Source organism: Callorhinus ursinus, unplaced genomic scaffold (assembly GCF_003265705.2).
Source record: "Callorhinus ursinus isolate GAN/ISIS: 27379988/994484 unplaced genomic scaffold, GSC_fseal_2.0 scaffold10, whole genome shotgun sequence".
In the NCBI taxonomy this organism is placed as follows: Eukaryota; Metazoa; Chordata; class Mammalia; order Carnivora; family Otariidae; genus Callorhinus; species Callorhinus ursinus.
The window spans coordinates 2,585,422-2,611,433 of record NW_027397072.1 but is presented as its reverse complement, the minus strand read 5'-3'; the positions used below and the strand labels follow the sequence as shown (position 1 = coordinate 2,611,433).

At 45.6% G+C, this 26,012-nt stretch overlaps 2 protein-coding genes and 1 pseudogene across 10 annotated transcripts in view; 1 reads left to right on the top strand and 2 right to left on the bottom strand.

Annotated features, from left to right (window-relative positions):
• DCDC2C (doublecortin domain containing 2C) overlaps positions 1-10,499 on the bottom strand; it is a 137,021-nt gene extending 126,522 nt beyond the window's left edge. For all 4 annotated transcript variants that reach the window (XM_073896950.1, XM_073896949.1, XM_073896947.1 and 1 more), the window contains exons 1-2: positions 10,168-10,499; positions 1,526-1,577 (exon numbers count right to left, since the gene is read on the bottom strand). In XM_073896950.1, coding sequence (XP_073753051.1) covers positions 1,526-1,577; positions 10,168-10,454 — 339 coding nt within the window. In that variant the 5' untranslated portion in view covers positions 10,455-10,499. The remainder of the gene's footprint in view (positions 1-1,525; positions 1,578-10,167) is intronic.
• LOC141373462 (large ribosomal subunit protein eL43-like) lies at positions 5,424-5,911 on the top strand (annotated as a pseudogene).
• An 894-nt stretch (positions 10,500-11,393) lies between the features above and the next one.
• The window catches only part of ALLC (allantoicase), a 40,775-nt gene continuing 26,156 nt past the window's right edge, over positions 11,394-26,012 (bottom strand). For 3 of the 6 annotated variants that reach the window (XM_073896823.1, XM_073896826.1, XM_073896824.1), the window contains 9 exons: positions 24,209-24,296; positions 22,879-23,003; positions 21,506-21,586; positions 20,266-20,398; positions 17,281-17,436; positions 16,824-16,897; positions 15,336-15,444; positions 12,451-12,575; positions 11,394-11,751 (listed from right to left, as the gene is read on the bottom strand). In XM_073896823.1, coding sequence (XP_073752924.1) covers positions 11,545-11,751; positions 12,451-12,575; positions 15,336-15,444; positions 16,824-16,897; positions 17,281-17,436; positions 20,266-20,398; positions 21,506-21,586; positions 22,879-23,003; positions 24,209-24,296 — 1,098 coding nt within the window. In that variant the 3' untranslated portion in view covers positions 11,394-11,544. Of the gene's footprint in view, positions 11,752-12,450; positions 12,576-15,335; positions 15,445-16,823; positions 16,898-17,280; positions 17,437-20,265; positions 20,399-21,505; positions 21,587-22,780; positions 23,004-24,179; positions 24,297-26,012 lie in introns of all 6 variants that reach the window. The other 3 variants (XM_025868613.2, XM_073896825.1, XM_073896827.1) reach the window with 3 other exon arrangements.

Here is a 26,012-nt window from a genome sequence, read left to right as displayed (position 1 = left end):
CCCCCTTCATTGAGCTTTTCTGCACAGCTTTTTGACATTCTGCTCAATAAGGACTCCTTGTACAAACAGATTTTTTAGATGAAAAGCATAAACTCCATAAGAAAAATTACAAAACTCTCGGGGGTGACTACAGCCCGGTCAGTGTGAGTGCCCAGCGGCCCCCACTCTAGTGTGCTGACTTCACATCCAGCATGTCACCCAACCTCTCTGATCAAAGCCTCCTCAACTAGAAAACGAGGGGGTTTGACAACATAATCTGCATGTTTCCTGCCTGTCCTAAAATGCTAACTGCTAATGATAATCATATCTTATTTTTTAAGTCACCAAAATGTATAAAGGGTACACATAGACTGAAGCTTGAGGGCAACTTTTCAGAATCATTGCTCGCTCACACTCCCTGCCCAGTTGGAGAGAGGGAAGCAGGTACCCAGGTGTTAAGAATAATCACACACCATCTCCACTCTCTCTATTCGGTGGCCCTGAAATTCAGTCATGGCTGGAACTGTTTCTTGTTGGAGACTTTCCCACTGCCCCTGGCAAGTTACAGGTTGCGGGGAGAGGGTATGTAATAAATACAACTTGATTCAATGCGCTGCCTTGAAATGCACACCCTAAGCAAACAGCTAAATGCTTCTGCAGGCTCATGCTTGAGACCCATGCTGGAGCTCCTAGGCTGTCCTTTACTGGAACTCGGGCTGCATGTTCAAGGGCACACAGAAGCCCTGTTTCTTTAAACTGTGGAGGAAGAGGACCAGCACTGATGTCTTTCTGGCACATTATTCATCTCTCACCATTCAGTCATCATGCCAACTCACGGAGGAGAAAACATAAGAATACCCAAACTACCACTTAGAGAAGTAAATACTCTCAAAAATCTCACCTTTGAAACACCAAACAAAATGACAAGGCCATTTAAAAAAGAAAAAAGTAAAAATCATGTTACGTTCTAAATATCAACAGCATATCTTGCTTAAAACCTAGCAATTTGTTGCTTATTTTAAAAGGTGGATCCCTTTTATACTTATTAAATGGATTTTTTTTTTGCTAAGAATCAGGTGATGTGAACAGTGATGGAAGGCTCCACCCTCTAGACCTCTCAAATGTCTGTCAAGCACAAAATTGTTGAGAACTTGGGGCAAATCTTTAAATTTAGCATTATAATTAACTTCAACATTATATAACTTAAAATAGCTTTTCCTGACTCCCAACTGTCCAAATCCCCCAAAAACAAAAGAAAAGTGAAAAGTTTCAATAAATAATTGCACAGTGTGTCTCGAAGATGACAATCTTCCTAACCATGGTCTTAGAGTATTTTTACTGACTCCCATCAGGTTCGTTACTTAAGTGCTTTGACAAGTATGACAAGCTTGCACAGTGGATTCGGGCTTCAAGAGCAACATGCCTCTATAGGCATTGCCTACAAAACGCTGATTTTGTAAAAGCGACATCATTCAACACTGACATTCGAAGTTTTCCCGGATCACCCAATTTATCCCATCTTTAGTAATTAGCAGTGAACACTTACTTCCTTCAACCTTCTCATCTTTGCGGGTTTTCTGGGAGCTATATGAATATAACTGCAAAAGAAGAAAGAAAAACCTAATTAGAATGTAAATATTGAGGTGGAAGATCAGAGCCTCTTGAGAGAGGACTCCTTTTTGGAATTCCCATAAGAGATTCCACAACAACTTAAACTAGAGTCAAGAGCAGCACATGGGACATGGACACCCAATGGCAAGGTCAATGGCAAGGTCACCGCAGGACAATGCCCCAATGGCTGCCATTGGCAACGGCCATGGGAAACTGCCTCCTGAGTGACCCTCTTTCCCTCCTATAATCTTATTAATCCAAAAGGGACAGTATCAGTCATCTAATTCAACCTCCTTATTTAGCAGGTCATCAAAGGGCCCACGAGTGAGCTCACCCAGAGTCCTGCAAACTGGCCAGAGTCAGAGCAGAGTCCCTCCCTATCCAGCTCCTCATCACCTGCACCATCCCCTCCTGTCACACAGAATCACATCATTGTCTCCGTTCTGCCAAAACTGAACACCGGGAAATGTCACCAGAATAACACATATGTGAGCCCCACTAGTACAACTTTTGACACTTGGGGACTTTTGGAGAACCCTCCATATGCCTCAAAAAAAGAACAGATATTTTTTTCATGATAATAAACACCTTAATTTTATATCTTTTAAAGTTTCTTCCTGATTTAAAAAAAATATGTATCTGAGATTGTTGTTGTTGTTGACAGTTTTAGCAATATTCAGAGAAGGACTGACTAAGAGTTGGCAGTGGGAAGGAAAAAGGAGTTAAGAAGTATTCAGTAGAGTCAGGAGTCACAAGCCAGATGCCTACAGAGGCCAGGCAAGTAATGACGATGCTTGCCCAGGGCAGCATTAGGGAATGGTGGGGACTGTGGCGAGCTTGAGCCCACTTCCTGCCTGAGGTGAGCAGTGCTCATTGCTCCAGGGCACTGGTCTCACATGGAAATGCAGGCAACTAAAAACTCCATCCTTTTGAACAATTCAAATCCTCTATTTCTTTTTTCAATAAAACTAAAATGTCATACTATTACATGAACCCCCCTTGTTATAAAATGTCCCAGCCAATTCACATCTTTGAAAACTGTGTGACGCAAACTAAACATGGCACAATCAGATCTCTGGCTCACCACCTCTGCTTGTGGCCCTTGTATGAGCTCTTCTTCCAGTTTTAACCCCCCAAATTCCGTGTTTGATTATGAACAGTAATCCCCAAAGGAGACAACTTATTCTATCATTAGGTGGGAAAAAAAGTAAAAATAAATGCATGGGGTGCCTGGGTGGCACAGTTGGTTGGGCACCCAACAATTGGTTTTGGCTTGGGTCATGATCTCAGGGTCATGGGATCAAGCCCCACATAGGGCTCCATGCTCGGCGCAGATTCTGCTTGGGATTCTCTCTGCCCCTGCCCCTCCCGCTCATACTCTCTCTCTGCCTGTCTCTAAAATAAATAAATCTTTTTTTAAAAAGTAAAAATAAATGCAGAAAAACTAAGGCATAAAATGATCCTACAAAAACACAAAATGCTATTTATTGTTTCAATGGTGCATTCCAAAGAACACACAAATACAAGAGAGAGAGAGAACAAGTAATTCCTCAGAGATGCAGTGAACTGGAGTCTTCAGGCCAGTGCTTGGAGACGGGCTTGGTGGGGTGTGGGTTTCCTTGAAGGGGGGAGAGGGGCGTAGGCATTTGAGCAGAGACTGGATGTTAACGAGCCACGTCCTTCCGAGCTGCTTCCAGAGAACAAAGGAAAGGAAGAAACTTCCCATTTGAATCAAGCCAGGCATATTAAAGTAGTGCGTTCATTAAATTCTTACAGCACCACATTGGATATGAACTAACCCCATTGTATTGATGAGGACATGGATCTTCAGCAAGGTCATTTAATTGGCTAAATGCTACTGAAATAGGAAAAGCCAGGATTCAGTTTAACCCAGGCCTTCTGTCCCTGAGACCACATTCCTGATACTCTGGCTGCCTTCTTCTCCCTGATACCCACTCTCCTCAGGATACAAACGGGTGGCAAGCAGACAGAAGTAAATGTTGGGTGCAGGCAAACTATGATAGAGTGATTTAAAGCTCTTTCATTTCATAAATCAACAACAAACTCATAAGGCAAACAGGAAAAATTCCTGGCACAATCCAAATTCTTTGGGTTCTCCCCCAAACGTGTGCACATGCACGCATGTGCACACACGCACACACAACGTCCTGATTTACATACTTTTGTGAACATAGCTTTCTCCACAAAAGAAATCATGAATTCTAGGTTTTACTGGACATTTTTTTGAAAAGTAATTACTAGCCTATAATATTTTATTTCATAGAAGAAAAACTTATGTTCTTCATCTCAAATTAATTCATTCCAGAAAATGTAGGGTTTGAATAATGATTGGATTCTATATAGACTTGCTGGTGTTTGTCTTTTCAATGTATTGTTTTGCAGCCATTATTATGAGAAGAGCCCCAGGATGGCTAATACATCACCAGGTTTCACTGCAAATTTCATTTGCTAGTGGCACAATTAGAAGATTATTTGCTGGAGAAAATTAATTTTAACTGTTCAATGGCTCAGTAATTACAGAATATACATTCCAACAAGTGCTAGCTTACTGATACCAGCAGAAATCAAGCCAAAATATTTGTCAGAGCTTTATTCACCAAAGTCTGGATTCCGATTTCATACTTCACTGATTTAAAAAGTAGTGAAGAAAATGAAATTTAAATGTCTCTCCATGATGAACTTCCCATGCAAATAGCACCCATCTATGTACATCACTGAAGGTACACAGATAATTCCAGAGAATCGAGGACACATGGGAACCCCATCGGCCCTTCCCACTCCCCACTCCCTGTCGGTGAACAGGACCACGCAGCCTCCCTCACAGAAAACACTAACAAACATGAAGAGATCTGAGAAGAGAAACGCCTCAAAGTCTCAGTATTTCGGCCATGTGTCCAAAACATTTCAAATAGACTATGACAGTTTCCCTCTCAAATCAAGGATCTAACAGGGTCTATTAGAAAATGTCTCAACCTGCAGGACAGAGGAAAGAGGAGCATGTACCAAGCATGTTCGGACATGTTGGCCCGTGCTTCCAAGCTTCCTTCCTCATCAGCTCACAAATAAAACACATGCTGATTTTACAAGGAAATGTTTGGGGGGGGGAGATTAAATACTTTTCATTATACATACATTGAAAAGGATTTTAAAGTCAATTTTAGTAGCAACATATTCTCCTACCTGAATACTGGCTTCTGTAGGAAATCAGAATTCAGCATACATAGTGTCTAAGTCCACAAAGACACCCAGACCGAGTGGAGTCAACAAAAGACCAATATTTCTCACAGTTCTGGAGGCTGGGAGTCTGGGATGAGGGTGCCAATGTGCTTGGGTTCTGGTGAGGGCCCTCCTGGTCCATGGTCCTTCTCGAGAGTCCTCACATGGCAGCAAGGACACCGAGCTCTCTGGGGTCCCTTTTACAAGGACACTGATCCCGTTCATGACTGATTCGCCTCCCCAAAGCCCCACCTCCTAACACCCACCCTGGGGATTAGGTTTCAACATAGGAATTTGGGGACGTCACAATAATTCCGCTTACATCACGGTTACAGTGATATATAACGTAGCATACAATCAAGCCTGAAAACAGCCATCACAAAATCAGACATCTATAAAGGAATGTGTTCTTGTCAGTGAGTCCTCACACACAACAGCATCAGCATCGTAAGAAACTTAACTCTCAAATGTCATGGCATTAGTCCAATACCTCTGGACAACTCGGATGTCTATGGATTAAGATTTTCCTTCAAAAACAATAGGATGTTAAATTTGCATCTTCGCAGATGCAATTAAGAATTCAGATCACGTCCTCTCTGGGCTCGGACATAGTTTGCGGCGGTATGGCTAAACGCACCAAGAAGGTCGGAATCGTGGGTAAATACGGGACCCGTTATGGTGCCTCCCTCAGGAAAATGGTGAAGAAGATTGAAATAAGCCAGCACGCCAAGTACACTTGCTCCTTCTGTGGCAAAACAAAGATGAAAAGACGAGCTGTGGGGATCTGGCATTGTGGCTCCTGCATGAAAACCGTCGCTGGTGGCGCTTGGACCTACAACACCACTTCTGCTGTCACAGTAGTCTGCTATCAGAGGACTGAAGGAGTTGAAAGACCAGTAGAAGCTTCACCATTTGAAACATTACAAGCCTATAATAAATGGGTTAATTTATGTAACAAAATTACTTTGGCTTGTTGTTAAATTTATTAATTAGATCTTTCAATTTGTGTTTTGCATTAGTTTTGCTTTCTCAAAGGCCTTGGAAATTAAAGAGTCCTAATTTTTATTGGAAAAAAAAAAAAGAATTCAGATCACAAGCCAGCTTGGTCACAAAATTACACTATCTGGGTGGGCCCCCAAATCTCACGTTACTAACTGAATTCAGAGTGTCTTTGGGGGAGCACCATGCAGAAGATGAACACAGCAACCCCCTCCCAAGAATTTCACCTTTACCTCAGCCCTGGATGAACTTCCTCAACTAAAATCCATATAAAAGGAGTCACTTACAGACAAAAGTAAACTAATGAGGAGATTACTCTCTCAACTGAGAGAAAACAACTAAAATAACAGGAAACAGGGCACCTGAGTGGCTCAGTCGTTAAGCGTCTGCCTTTGGCTCAGGTCATGATCCCAGGGTCCTGGGATCGAGCCCCGCATAGGGCTTCCTGCTCGGCGGGGGGCCTGCTTCTCCCTCCCCCACTCTCCCTGCTTGTGTTCCCTCCCTCGCTGTGTCTCTGTCAAATAAATAAATAAAATCTTTAAAATAAAATAACAGGAAACAGAAACAGGTTTCCAGCACGGGCATCACAGATGCAGAAGGACAATATTTCAATAAAAGCAAGGACCAAGAAACTCTGAAGAACGACACACATGATTTGAAAAAGAACAAGGGAGAATTTTTAGAAATGAGATATTAAATAATTTAAATTTAAAACTCAATGAATTGGCTTGATAGTGTCTTATACACAGCAGAAAAATTAGCCAAAAGATCCATGTGTACAAAGTACCTAAAGGACAGCACAAAGATAAAAGAGAGAAAATCGGGACAGAGGGGAGGACTCCCAGAGGTTAGCGTCAGTGAGGAAGGCCAACCCACATCGACTCGGAGGCAGAAAACACAGAAAGTGTAAGACAGAGGCATCCTCTGAAGACACAATATGGCTGTTGAAAGTTACCAGACTCCAGAGAGTTCAATCTATTAGCTACTTGGACGTATCACTTAAACCACAATACACTGGAGTTAAAGGAAATATATTTTAAATAGCCAGAAAAGATAAAATATTACTTTCAAATAAGTAAATTATGATAACTGATTTCTCATCAGCAACCACGAAGTTAAAAGACCATAGAAAAACACCTTCCAGGGAACCCGGTGGCGCAGTCGGTTAAGTGTGCAACTCTTGGTTTCTGCTCAGATTACAATCTCAGGGTCATGAGATCAAGCCCCACCTCGGGCTCTGTGCTCAGTGAGGAGTCTGCTTGAGATTCTCTCTCCCCCTCTGCCCCTCCCCCAAGTCGTTCTCTCTCTTTCTCTCTCTTTCTCTCTCTCTCTCTCTCAAATAAATAAAAAAAATAAAATCTTCCCCAAATAAAGAAAAAGAGAAACACCTTCTGTGGACTGAAGGACACTATCATTTACAGAATCATACATCTATAAAAACATACATGAAGAAGGAGGGAGAGAGGCTTCCATCCCTGGGGACCATGGACTAAGTAACTCTGATCAACCTGTCCACTAAAAACTAACAAAATTGAACAAAATGAAAGCATTTACTTGAAACTTTAGACATCTAACAAAATAATGAGGAATTACCAGGCCAAGATCCAGGAAATAAAGAAAATCCAAGCATGTGAGCCCACTATCTGGGACCACTGCAGCCCAGGGATTACTGCCCACTGTGGACAGATGGCTGAGAGGTTGAACCATGTCTTTGACAGGCTCAGTGGCCAGCAAGCAGAAGCACTTGCTCAGGGCACACCAGCAACAGGGCTCCTTGTGAACTACCCATCTTTGTGAACTGGGACCCCAGTGGGGTCCATCCTGTCTTCAAGTCATCTGGGTGGCCCAAATTATCACACAGTCTGAAGTTGTATTAAGGTGATCATGAAGAGTTGATGACAGGTTATCTGGCCAAAATACACAAAAAGTCAACTTTGGCAAAAGACAGTATCACCCTAGGCCACAAATTATTTCTGCAAGTAAGTTTTGAAAGTAATGTCCAGCACACAAAGATAACTAGGCAGACAGAGAGAGAAGACAGCATGACAGAGAACGGGCAGTAACAGCCCTATAGCCGGGCTCCCTCCTGGCTCCCTGGTGCTAGGGAGAGCCAGCTGCTGAGGCACCTGTGGAGAGGCTCCCACAGCAGTGATGAAGCTTCCTGCCTCAGCCCTGGGAGTGAGCCTGGAAGCACCCACCCCAATCAGGCCTTCAGACGATGGTAGCCAGCAGGCTGACTGCAACCTCATGGAAAGTCTCTGAGCCAGAACCACTCAGCTAAGCTGCTCTTGAATTCCTGATCCCAGAAACCATGAGATAATAAAGCTTTTTTAAGCCAAAAGCTTGGGGTGATCGGTTATCTGGCAGTAGATAACTAATGCACCGTCCTAGAGAGAGTCTCACCCATATGCACCAGCAGACATGCAAAAGAATGTTTACAACAGGGCCGTTGTTTATTTCAGCATAAAATTTAGAAAAACCCAAATTAGCCATCAAATGATCGGATAAGTAAACTGGTAGTTTAGTCAATGAAAGAACACATGGCAGTAAAAGTGAATGACCTACTATTGACATGGATGAACCTCACAGCCTATTGCCCCGTGAGAAAGCAACTAACAGAAAACTATATACAATATGATAGCATTTATATAAAGTACACAAACATGAAACATTGAAAACTCTGTCCTTTGAGGATCCATTATCACGGAAGGATGATACAAAAGCCAAAATAGTGGTCACCTGTGGAAAAAGGATGGGGATGGAGGTGGCAGGTTTTCAAACACCAGTCGTGCTCTCTCTTGATCCAGAGTGTGGTTTACACAGAGTTTTGCTTAAACTATACATAGAATTGTATACACTGCTGTATATACAACACATTTCACAATAAAGGAAATGAGTCAGCAACAGCATCAGCACAGGCAGTCTGCCTTTTAAAGGCAGACACAAGACATGGGTGATGCTGCCCCAGGTGAGGAATTCGTGGAGGATAAGGAACAATTTCCTCCTTGCATTTGTAAAGAAGCTTTTTCAGAGGTCCCGCATCTAAACAGAATCTGTCATAGTAGCGACCCCTTTCTTTTTTACGGGGATTTGTTCTTATCTCCCCAAAACATACACTACAAAGCTCTCAAAGCCCCTACAGCACCGCAACTCTGCGCCACAGGAAGGGAAGAACAACAGCTATTTGTTGAAGAACTGCAAGCTTGAATTTTGGGTTGCAAAGACATTTGTATAATGACAGTTACTAAGAAAGTTTAGAGAACTTGTAAGAAGATTGGAGCACCCCTGAGAAGAAAAGTATGGGTATAAACAGGACTGCGCTGTATAACCCCATATGCAATAAGACCTCAAAGGGATTGTAATGCCAGCATCAGGCAAAACAAAAAGGAATCAAACTGACATTTTGAGTGGACACCATCCAGTATGACTAACCAGTTGAATATGGCCAACCAATTTCCATTAGGATTTCTACAGTGACCCCACTTTTATACACGGATGCACTTCCCCAAGACAGCTAACATCTCTCCCGCAGATTGTCTTGATCTCAACAGACACGGTGGGGAGGGAGGGGGGAGTGTTTCTTTGCTCTCCGCAGACTTTCAGAGTCTGTGCTGTAGGCCAGCATTGCTTCTGGGCCAGGATTCTGGAGGTCACGGGTACAACGCTTGCAAGGCCTCAGTCTAGCAGGAGACACCGCTGGGAGATGCTCGGATTTCACACCTTGGCAAGTGCGTTCATACTCGAATGCCCAGCCGGCTATGGCAGAACACCAGTCTGGGGCAAGCCAGCAGAGGGACAAGCCACGCAATCAGACCCAGATCTGATTCCTGCCTTCCAACGTGCTTCCCCAGTATTCCCCGGCATGGCTAACTTCTTCCTCCAGATCTTCGAGCCAAGGTCACCTTTTCAGAGAGGCCTGCCCTCGTGGTCACTGCCCGCCCACTCCTCGTCCCCACGCCCTTTCTGACACTAATACACCTGCTGAGAGCAGGTGGACGCCAGCCCTGCCCACCACCGGCAGGAGGGGGCTGTGCGCACAGGTGTGCTGTCCACCGCACTAGCGAGTCACCGGGTACAGAACGCCGCCGGCACTCGTCAGGTCACCGTGAGAAGGGGGCGACAGTGCGCCTCCGTGCTTGCGCTCACCAGGTCACGGAGCAGAGGGGGACCCGTGCGCCTCGCGCACTCGCCTCGTCACCGCCAACAGATGGCGACAGATGTGCCGCCCGCGCTCTCCGGGTCACCCCGCACAGAGGGCAGAGGGCGACAGGTGCGCCGCCCACTCGCCGAGTCGCGGCGCAAAGAGCAGCGGGCCGCGCGCGGAAGGGGCGCCGCACTCACTCGAGCTTCTTGAAGGGCTCGCGGCCGGCCGCCACGTACTTGCCGCCCGCCTGCAGCGCCTGCAGCTCGAGCACCGGGTGCCCGCGCGTCGGCGTGAACAGGCGCCGCACGCCGCAGGGCGCCTCCACCTGCTCGGTCAGCTGGTCCAGCAGCGCCTCGAAGGTGGCCACGCGGCGCCGCGGCAGCACGAACCTCCGGCCCGCGAAGAACGCGTCCCCGTTGCGGTACACCAGGATGGTCTTGGCGGGCGTGGTGTCCACCAGCACGTGCGGCTCACGCGTGCCCATGGCCCCACCGCCCCAGGGCCGCCGCACACCACTCGCTGCACTCGAGCCGTGGGGCAGCCAGGGCGTGGGCGTGCGACTGCGGTGTGCCCCGGCTCCCCGCCCGCGCTGACGCCAGCCGGCCATTGTGACCACCTGCACCCCTGAGAGGGGCAGGACGATGGCCAGGTGAGGGGCGGCAGGGAGCCGGAACAGGTGAGGGCGCCGGCATCTGAGAGCCTGGAGAGGTGAGGGGCAGGAGGAGAGCAGGCTAGGGGAGGGGGCATCAGCGAACCTAGACAGGCGAGGACAGCAGAGCTCAGGGAAAGGAAGGGAGACAGCCCCTCTTTGTGATCTACCTCTCTGCAGAGGCGGTAGGAATGGGAGGGTGCTGAGGATCCACCCCACACTCACCACAACCTTCCCACTACACTTGCCAGCCTCCTATGCCAGAGAGGTTGGGGACATGGGGGGGCGGGCATCAGGATTGTCTGGATAATCAAAATTGTGTCAAGGAAGAATTGTATGGAATCACTGAGAGCCTGTGAGAAACTGGATTACTCCTCACAGCTAGCACCCGGTTTCTCAAAGGTTAAACATTCAGAATGCACTTTCATTTGGGGAAGAACAATTCAAGGTCGCGGGTGCCCTTGTGGAAGTTATTCCTTTTCTGGGTAGAAATGGGCCCAGAAAGAGGATGGGTCCTCTTGAGCTGAGACAATCAATGATTCCAGAAATCTATTTTTCCAATGGTTTTGATAGGCTTATGCTTTTAAAGGCAATAGGCTATGAATACATAGCCTGCCAAATCTACAGACAGAAGGTACAGAATATGCTATAAATAGCAAGATCTTGTAGTAGTTTTTAAAAGTCATCTTTATGAGACCGCCTGCTTTTCATAGCCACAGCCAGTTTTTAACCTACCACACACTTCATAGCAACAGTAAGTACAGATGTCAACGTGTAAGAGTGACCACTTTATTAAATCACCAGGAATTATGTTGATCTTAGAAAGATTCATTGCTAGGAACCTCTTAAGTTTTAGGTGTTAAAGACACTTCAGGAGAAGCGTGGGACTGTGTCATCCCGTAGCCCGCGCCGGCCACGCGTGGAGTCAGAGGTTGGCTCGGAAGCCCGCTTTCACGAAGAACCTCATCTTGGGCTTCTCGCAGGGCCGCAGCAAGCAGATGGAGCTGGGGAAGCCCTTGAGTCGCAGACGGCTCACGCCGCCGTCGGGGGAGATGGTGAGCCTCGTGTGTGTGATGACGTCCTGGAGCTCCAGGGTCAGGCTGTTGAACAAGTGACTTTCGTTGGCGGAGAGCTGAAAGAGAGGCCAGGAAGAAGCCCTTGTGGTAACGCAGTGTGGGGCCCAAATGTGCTGGCCCGCCGAGCCGTCTGTCCGTGTGGACTCAGGGCCCATGAACCATGACGGTTACTCACTCACAGTAAGTTGGCCTACCACAGAGAAAAGCTAGTCGGGATCTCAAGCCCGGGGATTACTGACATGACCACTCGGGTCCATGTTTGTGGTTCTTAATAGTTAATGAAGTGGACACACTGATAAGGAAAAGTAAGTGACCTCCCAGAGGTCGTCACCCATCACTCCGTGGGAGCAGCCCCCATGCCCCATTCTGAACCACAAATGACTGTCTTCCCACTGGATGGAAGAGGACACTTCTGGAACATCTCAGCATCCATCCCACAAGAGGACACGCTGTTATAGCTTTAAATATGCTACTCATCCCTTCTAAAAGTTAATATACTGCAGAAACACCTCCATATACATATATATGGAAGTATGTATATATTCTTTGCACATGATGATTTAAAACAAAACTTGGTTGTTAGAAATGCAAAGGTATGAACTAGAGCCTGTGTTTTCATGACATAAACGCACAGATAACGGTTTTTAGAAGCTCGTCCGCGTTACTGTGAAGCTGATCAGAAGGTTTGGAAAGCGAATCTGAGGGATGCGGCCGGGCTGGGACCCAGCCTGCACAGCTCCCCGTGGGTGCCACACCTTGGTGACTGGCAGAAGTGGTTTCCACTTATGGCCCGGAAGCTCCCACTTCTGTTTGATCATGTCTTCTTCCTCCTGAGTCGTCAGGATACAACCATCCAGCTTACAGCTGTCGGGAGAATTGCCTGTCAGAGCAAATGCAGGGTGACTCTCTCCATTCTATTTATACTCAGCACTTTGGCTTATAGGGTCTTGGACTTTTTAATCGAATCAAAGACCCAGCAAAGAACAGATTGTTCTCTCCAAACAGAAGCAAAGGTGTGACATATGTGAGAGAAGGAAAGCACCCAGCAGTGTTGGGGTTGGATCGCCTGATGAAAAGTAGGTGTGTGTTTTTCAGAGGAATCAGAATCGACCTGACATCATTAGCCGGCTGGCATGTTGGAGTTTGGATGTGCAGCATTTTACTTTGAAAGTTGAAGGCAATAAGCACCCTAGATTGCAGTTAAGTACTTGCATGGGGCTGTGTAGTTCATCTGAAACTATTTTGAAGCTGAAAGATACTTTCCTATGGCATCATATGTCGTCACGTGAAGTAAAGAGAAAGACCGAGCTAAGTTAACCAGTCAGTGAGCAGCACCAACCCAAGTGCTGTATTCCAGGTGTGCTAACGGTTCCCCAGGTGAGACTCAGGGTCCTGAGTCTCTCTTCTCTCTGGAATTCGTCAGGGTTGTGTCCAGTGGGGTTGGAGGGCCACGCTCTTTATGGGAAGAACCGCTTTAGGGATCCCCTAAGACTTTAGGAGGGGTTGCTGATAAAGAACCTGACAGAAGGGGCGCCTGGGTGGCTCAGTCGGTGAAGTGTCTGCCTTCGGCTCAGGTCATGATCCCGGGGTCCTGGGATCGAGGCCCACACTGGGCTCCCTGCTCAGTGGGGAGTCTGCTTCTCCCTCTCCCTCTGCCTGTCACTCCCCCTGTTTGTGCTCTCTCTCTCTCTCAAATAAATAAAATCTTAAAAAAAAGAACCTGACAGAAAAAAAAAATGCATTGTTCTCATGCCCCCTATAGCTCATCTCTTAAAACGGTTACCTCCAAGGTGGGTGAGCACACTCCCGGGTGCACACAGAAACCCAAAAGATGCAGGAGGAGAACATGAAAGGCACTATTTCTGTTTCTATTTCTCTAATATCTATGCACATACATGCGTATCTATTAGGCCTTGTGTATTTGAGAGGACAGCTAGATCCTGGCACGCCCCACACTCCACGACTGTCCTCATGTGATACACGAAACCTGGAGAGCAGACAGTAGCAAGTTCCTGACAGTGCAGTCAGGCACCCCAGTTACACGGACTTACTGATTGTTCCCTGGTTTTAAATAAACTATCACTCACACAATTAACAAGTGATTTTAAACTATCCATGCAGACACCCATGGATTAAAGATACCACCAGAAATGCAAGCAGCCACAAACCACGAGAAAAAAGCAGAGCTGACATCACCACTGACCCAGAATTGAGCTCTTCATCAGCTGTGTTATTTACCCCAAAGACACAGATGTAGTGAAAAGAAGGGGCCCCTGCACCCCAGTGTTCATAGCAGCAATGTCCATAATAGCCAAACTATGGAAGGAGCCTAAAATGCCCTACAACAGATGAATGGATAAAGAAGATGTGGTCCATAAATACAATGGAATACTATTCAGCCATCCGAAAGGATGAATACCCACCATTTGCATCGACATGGATGGAACTGGAAGGGATTATGCTAAGCAAAGTAAGTCAAGCAGAAAAGTCAATTATCATATGGTTTCACTCATATGTGGAACATAAGGAATAGTGTGGAGGACCACAGGGGCAGGGAGGGAAAGCTGAATGGGAAGCAATCAGAGAGGGAGACAAACCATGAGAGACTCTGGACGCCGGGAAACAAAATGAGGGTTGCAGAAGGGAGGGGGGTGGGTGGGTGGGGTAACTGGGTGATGGTATTAGGGAGAGCATGTACTGTGATGAGCCCTGGGTGTTATATGCAACTAATGAATTGTTGAACACTACATCAAAAACCAATGATGTGCTATATGCTGGCTAACTGAACATAATAAAAAAATTAAGAAGAAAGAAAGAAAAGTGAAAACAGTGACCTAACAATCAGATCTAAAGTAGTCTTCCAAAAATAAGTCACAATGATCAATACTTCTTGAAATAATTCAATTAAATCCACTACCACTGAAGAAGAGCTTCACTTTAAATATATATTGTGTCTTGGTGTGGTAACTGAAGTCACAATGATTCACAAGACATTTAAACATCAAGGCATCCAAAATAGGAGTATAAACGGCCGTTTACTGACAACTAAACAATCACAAAACATCCAATCCAGTATGTATGAAAATTTCACCCAACAGTTATAAAGGTTTAATATCTGCTCTTGAACTTTGTCGATATAATGACACATGTATACATTTCATGAGAATGTAGGTTTTGAATATCAGGGGTGCTTGTGCAAATATTTTTTTTTAAATGGAAGGGCATGGTTTTGAAAATGTGTAGCTCCCTGCCTTAAAAGTCCATTCTGGAGTGGAAATGGTCACCCCCAACCAATCTGCCTCATCCCCCTCCCCCTGATAAGAAGATGCCATCCAGTTCCTCTCACATCCTAACCAGAGGCTATTTCACACTCATTCCAAGCGAGATCCAGGGCCCCTATAGTAAAGAGTCTTCACAGAATCTCGTCTGACTTTGGGGGGTCATCCAGTTCAACTCTGACATTTTATAAAGACGAAAAGTAGGGCACCAAGAGTAAGAGGAAGTTGCTCAAAACCTCACATCTGCTGAGGGTAAAAGCTGAGTGTCTAGCCCACCATCCTGAGCTCTACTCCCACAGGACCACATTATCTCTATAACCAGCCTACTGGTTATATGTACTTCCTGACAGCCTTACACTTACCTTTAAAATGTGTTGTATCAATTTCTATTTGAGTTATTACTCCAGGATGTGCCAATCGGAAAACTGCCCATTCACAACCCAGAACAAGGAGAATGCCATTCTCATCATTCTGGAATCCAAAAGGAAGCAAAAAAAAAGATAAGAAAGCTTAGTGCCATTTGAGAAACTAATTCTGGAAACCAGCAAGTGAAAAATGTTGACATATATTTATGATATTTCTTTTTTTTTCTTACTATAAAAGTGTGTTTCCTAGGCCCTGATATGTAAATTACATTTTGTGTTAATTGCCCCTTTGCCTATTATTCATCAAATGCCTCAGGTGGACTCATGAGCTTATTGGGTAATTGGTAAGATTTTATAAATTTTTGATATGATTGTCTATGTCGATGTAAACTCATGTAGAAGGGTCTGTGTCTAACAGAGCCCCCAGTCCTCGGATCAATTTGTTTTGATCTTTCAAAGTAGTTATGTTCTTGGTCAAATCCATACCAATATATGATCTGCACCCAAACCTTAGTTTCTGGCAATGGGATTATGTTCATTTTCTTTGGAAGTATTGGTTGACATGAACACTGACCCAAGAAAGAGGGTTTACCAGTAAGTTTTCAGTGGGATTAACACACAGAAAGGTGTTTTGTTTTGCTTTTGTTTTGACTTTTGCATCTCACATTAGTCACTGGCCAAAATGAACAGTTGAGCCATCTCGAGAGACCCCGATCTGTCACACATCCACACAGGTGGTCTCATCCGGGGGCACACAGATGCCAAAAATGATTCAACTGGTGTTTTCTTCTCCAGGCCAACCAACAGATTTATCCATGGGTTTTCTATCGTTACATTGTAGATCCTCATTTCTTTATTAAAGAAATGGGGTTGGGGGGCGCCTGAGTGGCTCAGTCTGTTAAGCATCCAACTCTTGATTTTAGCTTAGGTCATGATCCCAGGGTCAGGAGATTGAGTCCCAAGTCGGGCTCCAAGCCCAGTGGGGAGTCTCCCTGAGGATTCTCTCTCTCCCTCTCCCTCTGCCCCTCCCCACCCCCACGTGTGCTCTCTTTCTCTCTCTCAGGGGCGCCTGGGTGGCTCAGTCGGTTAAGCGTCTGCCTTTGGCTCGGGTCATGATCCCAGGGTCTTGGGATCAAGCCCCACGTTGGTGGAGGGAGTCTGCCTCTCCCTCTCCCTCAGCCCCTGCTCATGCTCACTCTCTCTCTCTCTCTCTCAAATAAATAAATAAAATATTTTTAAAATTTTAAAAATTAAAAAAATATAGAAACAAGGACAGGGCAGTGATGCCTTAGAGTGGCTGGTGTGGCCAGCACAGGGGCCTTCCGGGTTCTGCCCTGACAGTACATTGAGGCAGCAGGGGATCCGGAAAACATGGAGAACTACTTCTGGAACATTGCCTGAGAGGTTTCTGAAATAAGCATTTCCTTGATGTAAATTTGAAACAAGATCTGGAAAACTTTATTGTGGCTGTTTTGGACTCCTCACCTCTAATACTGGCGGCCTGTCCCGCCTTCTTGCAGGCTCCCAGCCATCTGCCACGGACCTGGCCTTTCCAACTCCTGCCGAGAATGACATGGTTTAAGGGGAATGTCACAGGATTTTATCTTAAATGTGAGAATGAATGCACTGGCGTCATTAAATCACAGATCCCATGCACCTGAGCATTGCTATACAAATCATTTTTCTTCAACTTAATGTTTTGGTAAATTCACATACAGCCAGAGGGTTAGTAAGTTTTACTTTTCCCTTTAGGCCAAAATTAGGAAGAAAAATTTTGTAAATCTTGATTTACTTCACATCATAAAGGCATCAAATCCTGTGTATTGATGGCTAATCCCATCCACTCCTGTGCTTCCTCTTAAATCATTCATAACATATGGGGTGCTTAATGCTGATGCCCACACATCCCAAATAAAGGCCAGGTCCCAGAGCATCACCTTACCTATCACATTGTTTGGATGCCCAAAGTGTGCATTGCTGAATCCTACACAGGCACCCCCGTGAGCGATGGTCACTAGGTCAAAAGGTTCTTTGGGGTCAGTTGCAGTCCAGTCTTTCTGTCCAGTACCATATACTCTAAGACGTGCAATTCCACCATCTAAGAAGGAAGGAAGACATAGTTATTTACTTGGAAAGGTGGCTGTTTTGGGGTCGTAAATGACAAAGCCCTCCACAGCCTGCCTGCACTGTTTCTCAAACACACCAACTCTACTGCCCCAGGGCCTTTGCACCTACCATTCCTTTGTACTGGAACAACTTTCCCAGCTCTCCAAAAGACCACTTGTTGTTTTTAGGTCTCACCTTTAGTGTCATAGTCTCAGAGAGGCTTTTTCTCTCACTCTCTAGCTACCTCCTTCCAGCTCTGCCTGGCCCTGCCTGATTCCCCAGGTTGGGTGTACCATCCCTTCCCATATTTATTTCAGAGTTCAATTCACAGTCTGAAATTATCTTGTCATTTTATTTGTTTAAGCCCCTGCTGATATCAGTCTCCCAGAACCAGAGTATAAAATCTTTGCAAGCCAGAATAATGATCTATCTCTATCATCTCTATCTAGAACTGGTCCTGGCACATAGTAGGTGCTCACATTTTTTACTGCATTAATAACTCCAAGGTCAAAATGAAATTGGGAAATTCACCATAGATATAATGTTTGATGCCACAAATTAGCATTGCTAAATCCTACACAGACTCATACATGAGCATTATGTTTTTATTTTTGTAACAACATATTGCTTAGCAATGTGATTGAGAATAGAAAAGATAATATGCACAAAACCGGATCGCTTCTGAGAACCACAGCAGCCAAGATTAGGTCTGCAGAGCAGAGAGTACCTGCCAACATCAACTCACATTATCTGATTCTAATAAAGTGAATATTTTTATTTGTTTGGCCAGTACTTCCTAGAAGATGGGAGCAAGCTTTGTATATATAGATTTTTTCATTAACCAGAGTATTCTACTGAAACCAAACGCCATATATTTTTACATAAAAAATTTGATGAAACCGAGTGATCTGAAAAAATTTCAGTAGAACAGTCTTGACATTTACAATAAATAAAACCAGACTATGTTAGCATAATACCCTAAAAAAATATACTAGAGGGAGTAATTTAGCAGAAGCTAACCTATGAGCACCAATGCTCTGGTTCACGGGACATGGTGATCCTCTTTGATGGTATTAGAAGATACCTGTTTGTTGAGTGTAAAGCTGACTTGATATTTTAAAAAAATAAGATTCTTCTTTACAGAGTTAATATCCAGCCTCACTTTTAATCAAAACTATCAAGGATATTAGACATGCCTGTCCATGCTCTGAGGGTGACTCATTTAAAGCAACCTGTTGCCACCCTATATGTCCCATCAGGTTGCCCTACTGCTTCCTTCCCCTTTATACTTGGACCCCAGGAGAAAATATTTGCAAATCATATATCTGGTAAAGGATATGTATCTAGGATAATATAAAGAACTCTTACAATTCAATAATAAAAAACAAAAACCCAACTTAAGAATGGGCAAAAGACACTTTTCAAAAAAAAAAAAACATGTTTATATATACACGTGTACATATACACGTGTATATATAAACATACTCAAATGGCCAAAGTAAGGAACTGAAAATATGCTCCCCATCATTAGTCATTAGAGAAATGCAAATTAAAACCACAGTGAGATACCACTTCACATCCTCTAGGATGGCTACAATCAAAAAGTCAGATAAAGGGGCGCCTGGGTGGCTCAGTTGGTTAAGCGACTGCCTTCGGCTCAGGTCGTGGTCCTGGAGTCCCGGGATCGAGTCCCGCATCGGGCTCCCTGCTCAGCGGGGAGTCTGCTTCTCCCTCTGACCCTCTTCCCTCTCGTGCTCTCTATCTCTCATTCTCTCCCTCTCAAAAAAATAAAAAATCTAAAATAAATAAATAAATAAAATCTTAAAAAAAAAACCTTTGAAAAAAAAAAGTCAGATAAAAGTAAGTGTTAGCAAGGATGTGGAGAAATTGGAACCCTTCACGCTGCTGGTGAGAATATAATATAATGCGGTCATTTTAGAAAACAATCTGATAGTTCCTCCCAACAATTAAAAACATAGTTATCATATGACCCAAAAATTCCAACCTTACATATATACCCAAATGAAAAACTTGTACAGGAATATTTATAGCAGCATTATCCATAGGTAGCCAACAGGTGGAAACAGCCCAAATGTCCATCAACTGATGAACTGGATAAACAATATGTTATATCTGTACAGTGGAATATTATTCTGCCATGAAAAGGAACGAAGTACTCCTAAGAATGCTACAACATGGATGAGCCTTGAAAACAAGCTAAGTGAAAGAAGCGAGTCACAAAAGACCATTTATATGAAATGTCCAGAATGGTCAACTCTGTCAAGGCAGAAAGTAGATTAATGGTTGCTTAGGGCTAAGGGAGATGAGGGTTGATAGTAAGGGTATAGGATTTCTTTCTGAGGTGATAAATCCTTCTAAAATTGACTGTGGTGATGGTTGCACATTGCTGTATATTTCTGTAGATGTTAAACCATATACTGATGTATACTATAAACCACTGAACTGTGCACTTCAAGTAGGTGAGTTGCATGGTATGTGAACTACATTACAATAAAGCTGTTAAATAAAAGAAAATGAGGGTCATTTGCACAAACTACTTGATCTGCTAGTGTGCCCAGTGAAATAGAAATCATTAAGAGATATTTAACCTAATACAGCTCAGTTCCATCATATCCTAATTGACCTAATGCTTTTTCGATAACTACCAATGGATGGTTGGGTTGGAACAAGAATTTCCTAGAACACAAAAAGGGCAAATTATAACCCTAAAATGTTAGAGCGATGAGTGACTTCACTCTGAAACATGCCCACATTAAGCAAAGAAGCCACAGAACGGCAGATGGGTCCACACCATATTTACCTGGGAAAATGTTGAGTCTCACGTGACTCCATCTCTGCTGGGAATTGACAGGAAAATAATTGTGGCTGGAAGCAGGCTTTCCTGGTTTAAGCTCTGTCATAGGGACCAGGTAGTTCCAGTCACTGGACTTCAGCTAGCAATAAATATTAAAATGTTAGCAGCGGCACCAGGGAACAGTAAATTTTCTCATCCTAGTGCTCACGTGGGGCCTACAGGATAGAGGTACTTTGGAATAAAAATTGATGATTGATGTCTAATAAAATACTTTAATAAAAATACTAATAAAGATTAAGTCCCAGGTTTACTAAACAGAAAAAAGGCTTGAGGGTTTTCTCATCCTGATCAAAATAGCCACTGGGTGATGGTGGCAGGAGAACAGGCAGGGGGGGTTGGGAACGAAGGATAAGACCTGAGATTCCCCTCTGGGGATTCTTAGAAGAAACCAGAACGGCTATGTGAACATTCAGTAAAAACTGGGCTGTCCTCATGGACCCTGAGACCTAGGGTTGACCAGTTGACCTGAATGTTGTGACCATTTCCTTCAGATTCTTGCTCTTTAAACTGTTGCTTTTAGGGGCACCTGGGTGGCTCAGTCGTTAAGCGGCTGCCTTTGGCTCAGGTCATGATCCCAGGGTCCTGGGATCGAGCCCCGCATCGGGCTCCTTGCTCCGCGGGAAGCCTGCTTCTCCCTCTCCCACTCCCCCTGCTGTGTTCCCTCTCTTGCTGTGTCTCTGTCAAATAAATAAACTCTTAAAAAAAAAAAAATAAACTTGTTTTTATTTTCCGGTCTGTTATGATCAACACTTTTGTAAAAACAGTATAAATTAATTACTAGACAAACTTAAAAAAAAAGAATGTACCAAAACAGAAGCCCAAGTTGTTTATCAAACTCATCAGGCATAAAGTTTGCTTTGTCAAACTGCTATGTAGAAGTACGTAAGCTATTACTGTGGATTTCTGTATTTATCTCATCAGAGCAGCATCCGGCGGATGAGCACGGGTAAGCAGAGCACCCTGAGACACACTACTCCAGACCTCACACGGGCCATGGCATTCCCTCGTACAGGGGTTGCATGAACCACTCGAGAAGCATCTGCAAAGTCACGCTGGGTCAGTAAATGAGGGGACGTGTACCCGGGTTGAATGTCCCAAAGAAGTACTCTCGTGGCCAGCCGTACAGAGCGGTTCCCTTGCCGCCCCAACCACCATGACAGGCCCCCGATCCTGTTTGCGGGCGCACCTCAGCAATGGCCTCAAACTCCTCTGCCGTGGCTGCCACTCCTATCCTGATTCCTCTCTGTGGGATTTCTGGTTGTTTATCTGAAGGTAGATTGACCAATAGGGTTATGGTTCGTGTTCAAAATCAAAAAGAATATACTCTCATAGTGGGCTGTATGTTCATTTTCATTTTGCCAAATAAGCCCGAAGATGACATTTCCTAAGTCAGAGTGTCAGATGACCAAAGTAATAGACACACTTGAAGTTCCTCGATATTTAAAACGCTAAGTAATTCCAAAAAGTCCCGCAAAACATGTGGTAGGACATTTACTTGTCAAAATAGTACATACCATTTCCAGGTTAAGTCCAACTGCAACAAATGTATCAAGAGTAGAGTTTTTAGAAGTTGGATCAATGGAAATTCTGGAACATTGCCAGGTCAGTTCCAGAAACAGGACTCCCCCCCACCCCACCCTGCGCATCCTTGGAATTGATATTTGGGCGATATCTGGGACAACTGCTGGGCTTGCAGAAGGAATCTTACTGTTTGTCCTTAGTCACTTCCTGTCTCCAGAGTAGCACCTCTCCATCATCCCCTAACTTCTCAGGCTCCCCCACCGCCATCAGGAGCAGGGCGCATCCTTCCACAGAGCCTCGTACAGGGCTATGGATGCAGTGCTCTCAGCGTAAATTTGCCAACTGTCATGATTTATCTTCCCTAAGTACATGTATATGCACACACATAATGGTACCTTTTTCTAAAAAAAAAAAAAAAATGCTGGGACCAACTTCAGATTATGCCAATTGAAGGAATAAAAACCCAGGTCTAACTTATAGAGCCTGTAGGATTCATGTGGTCCAGCATCCCACAAAGCAGCAAGGAACCCTTTCTGAAAACCCTGTGGCTACTGCATCATTATCCACGCTGGGAGAGCCAAAAAGAAGCTGATGCCACACATCCAGAGCTGGCCCAGACCTGGGTCCACACTGTCCAGGTAGCCCGCTGCCTGCCACCCTCCCCTGCAACCTCTCCCCAGACCTCACGGTGCCAGGAGGGTATGCCTCTGTGTGAGGCCTCAAGAGTGTGGGAATAATGAACTCTACATTTGGTCAAGCTAAAAATCAAAAATCACAGAACACTCTACTGGGAATCCAAGTTCTACAGCTCCGTGGCAGTAAAGTGGCCTTAGACAAGTCGCTGAACCTGTCTGGATGGAAAGTGCACATCAGGGGGCTGGGCCAGATGACCCCACAACCCCACAGTGCTCATTCTGGGGGCCGGTGGTTCCCAGGGCACCTTCTTCCAAGTTTGCTGCTTGAATTGACACTCGAGGAGCATAATCCCCCATGAAGTAAGAAATGTCCACATCGAAGCCTCGGATAATCCCTTGTATCCCCAGCTTGATGATGCACCAGTCGTGACCTACGAGACGTGAACAAGGACATCCTGTCAGGTTTAACTCGGCAGATGAAGTGTGGGGTCGAACAGAACTGAAATGAAAACAAGCAGCACCCTCCTCCTGGCACAGAAAAGTGCACACAGTTTAACTCTCAGCTGTGACTTAAAGATCTCCTATCACGTGGGCATATGTGGCCACCGTGCCCCACGAGAACCCGTGTTCCAACCACAGCAGGACATGCATATAGGCCTTGGATCCAGGGAGACCGGATTCTGGTTCCAAAGTGAAAACTGGCCTCTCCGAGCCTCGTTTCTACAACTGTGAGATCAGCTTCCAAAAAGGTCAACTGTGACTGTGCACAGTGTAGACAAGACCCCACCCAGCTCAGCAGGTGCTCATTGTGGAGCTGGGCCTCCAGAAGTGGCATGCTCAGGCTCTGGGGACTTCCTGTGGGGCCCCACCCAGCTCGCCCCCCTGCATCTGCTAAAGTCTAAGAAGTCTCCAAGTTGTAGATCACCAAGTAGTTCTCGGTCATTTGCAGTCTGATGCAGACCCACCTTTAAATGCCCAGATTCATTGGAATCTGATCATGTCTGGAGTGGCTCAGTTGGTTGGGCGACTGCCTTCGGCTCAGGTCATGATCCTGGAGTCCTGGGATGGAGTCCCGCATCGGGCTCCCTGCTCAGCGGGGAGCCTGCTTCTCCCTCTGACCCTCCCCCCTCTCATGTACTCTCTCGCACTCTCTCAAATAAATAAGTAAATCTTTAAAAAAAAAAAAGAAAGAAATACCAGTATCTCTGTAATACTTGAAACAGACCCGCCCCCCCCAAAAAACCCAGTTATTAGCCTAATGCCGGATTAGTTTGCTTTTACGGACATTCCTTCAACTTCAAAAGGAGTATTTTGATTGAGCCTGATGAGTGGCAATGAAGAAAAGTAGATCCTCAGGTGACAGGAAGTATGTGCAGTGATGGGACCAGGGCTGAGTGAGTGAGGCTGCTTCCACAGCAGCTACGTGGGGATAAGAGCACCTGCCCCAGGGAACGGGGGTGAAGGCCCACCGCAAAAGCGCCACACTGCTTGGGGAGGTCCTCGCCACCCCCCACAGCTTCACCGACACTCGTCCCAGCCGTGTGCATACGCTCCTTCCCGCCTGCTGGTGCACACATGACCCCTTCCTACATCCTCAGAGCCTGATGTTCAGAAGGGTCATCGGAGATAGGGAGCATTCCAAGGGCCTGTGACAAACTGACCCGAAATGTACACAGGCTTTCCAGCACCGTGTTTAAGCTTCACCACAGTGAAAGAAAGCGAGATCTCGTTACCTGGAGTCCGTTTCCTTCTGGTCTCCCATCCATCCATCCACTTCCCAAACTCAGTGTATTCGTGTTCTTTGAAGCTTGGGCTGTCACTCTAAAGCAAAGATGCACAACAAGTCCATCATTAACAACACCCCTGCGAGTGCCTGGACTTCCGGCATACCCACTCCCACCCCAAAGGGACAGGGGGGCCGTGCCCGCAGGGACTCTGTGGGCATCCTAGGAAGGTACAGGGGAGTCTGCTACTACCTTCACACACAGGGACCCCATTCCAGATCGGGGGTGCCTCCTTATCTTTGTACCACCTCCAGAGAAAGAAATTCTGCTTCTCTGTGGGCCTCAATACACAGAATAAACTGTTGACAGCAATAGGTAAAGCCCCATCACAGTTCATTCTGCAGCCCCACAAACCACACAGCTCCTTGTTACAGCCTGTGTGCGTCCCGAAAGGAGCAAAGACAGAGAGGACAGAGTTCCCAAGCAACCTAGAAAAGCCTGCTTAATAAGGAATCTGGCCAAAGAGTCTAAGTGGCAGGCTGGATGCTCGGGCCCAGCTGAACACTTAAACCCCAGCCCTCAGAGCTGCCCACGGGGGGAAAAAACAGGATGGTGTGAGGCTCAGCTCAGCCCCTTATTGCCCCCTAGACAAATAGCTGAGCCTCCACTGCTTCATCCTGAAGAACGGGGATGGTGAACACATCACTTGCAGGGCTATGATGAGGTTGAAATAATACCTGTGAAAGCCCCCATCAATAGCATAGACTCAGAAATTGTTCTGTGCTTGGTTGGTGGCCAAGCTGAGGGACATTTTCCCTTTTTACATCAACTCAAGTACAAGAAGAGTCTTACGTTTCTGCTTAGGAAAACCTCCCCAGCAGGTGCAGAGGAAAAGAACAAAGTCACAGACACACGGTATCGGGGCCAGGCTGGGCCCCCATGGAGCTGCCATGTGGGGCACAACCGAAGGTCCACACGTGCTCAGACTCAAAGCCCGACCTCCTGTGCCTCAGTTTCTTTACGTGTTAAAGGCAGATGATACAGTGCCGTGTTCCTTCTGAGGTCATGGCAAGCATTAAAATTTTTGGAGCAGTGCCTGGCATATGGTAAGTGCCCAATATTTGTTTAGCATTATTATGTCCAAGTTGGTGGCATTTGAATTGTGTCACAACCCAAACACATCTAAAGACAATCTGAACTCCAGTCTTTCCCGTGTCTGTAGAGGATTCAGAAGCTTTGTTGCTAACCCAGCAAGAGAAAAGGGGGTGCACCACCCACTGGAAGCCCAGCGCTCGCTCAGCCCCAAGCTTCCTGGTGCTCGGTGTAGTTTGGTGGTGGGCGGTCCTTGCCGGTTTCACTGTTGCCATGCTGTCGTGGCATCAGATCGACATGGAAAGAAACTTGCGACGCAACTGGAAACAGTGCTTTCACAAAAATGGTACTCACCAAATGAGGACAAATCAGCTCGTAAAAAAGGAACACCAAAGCCCCACCCAAGGGGCAAACCCGCACGTGTGCCGATCCCTGCACACGGATGTTTATCATAGGTAAAATTTAACCAACCTACATGTGCGTCAGCACAGGAAAGGGTCCCAGTGGGGTGAGGGACCCACTGGTGGGCAGTTCAGGGGCCACCAGACCACTGGCCCTCGGCATGGGCAGAACACGTGCATTCCCGTGCGACATGTCACAGAACGTTAAGTACTTTATAAGTACATGTATACAAATTTAAAACCAGACAGCAGTAGTACTTTCTATATACGGATATATTTATTTAAAGCATGAAATAGGAGGGAGCAAGATGGCGGAGGAG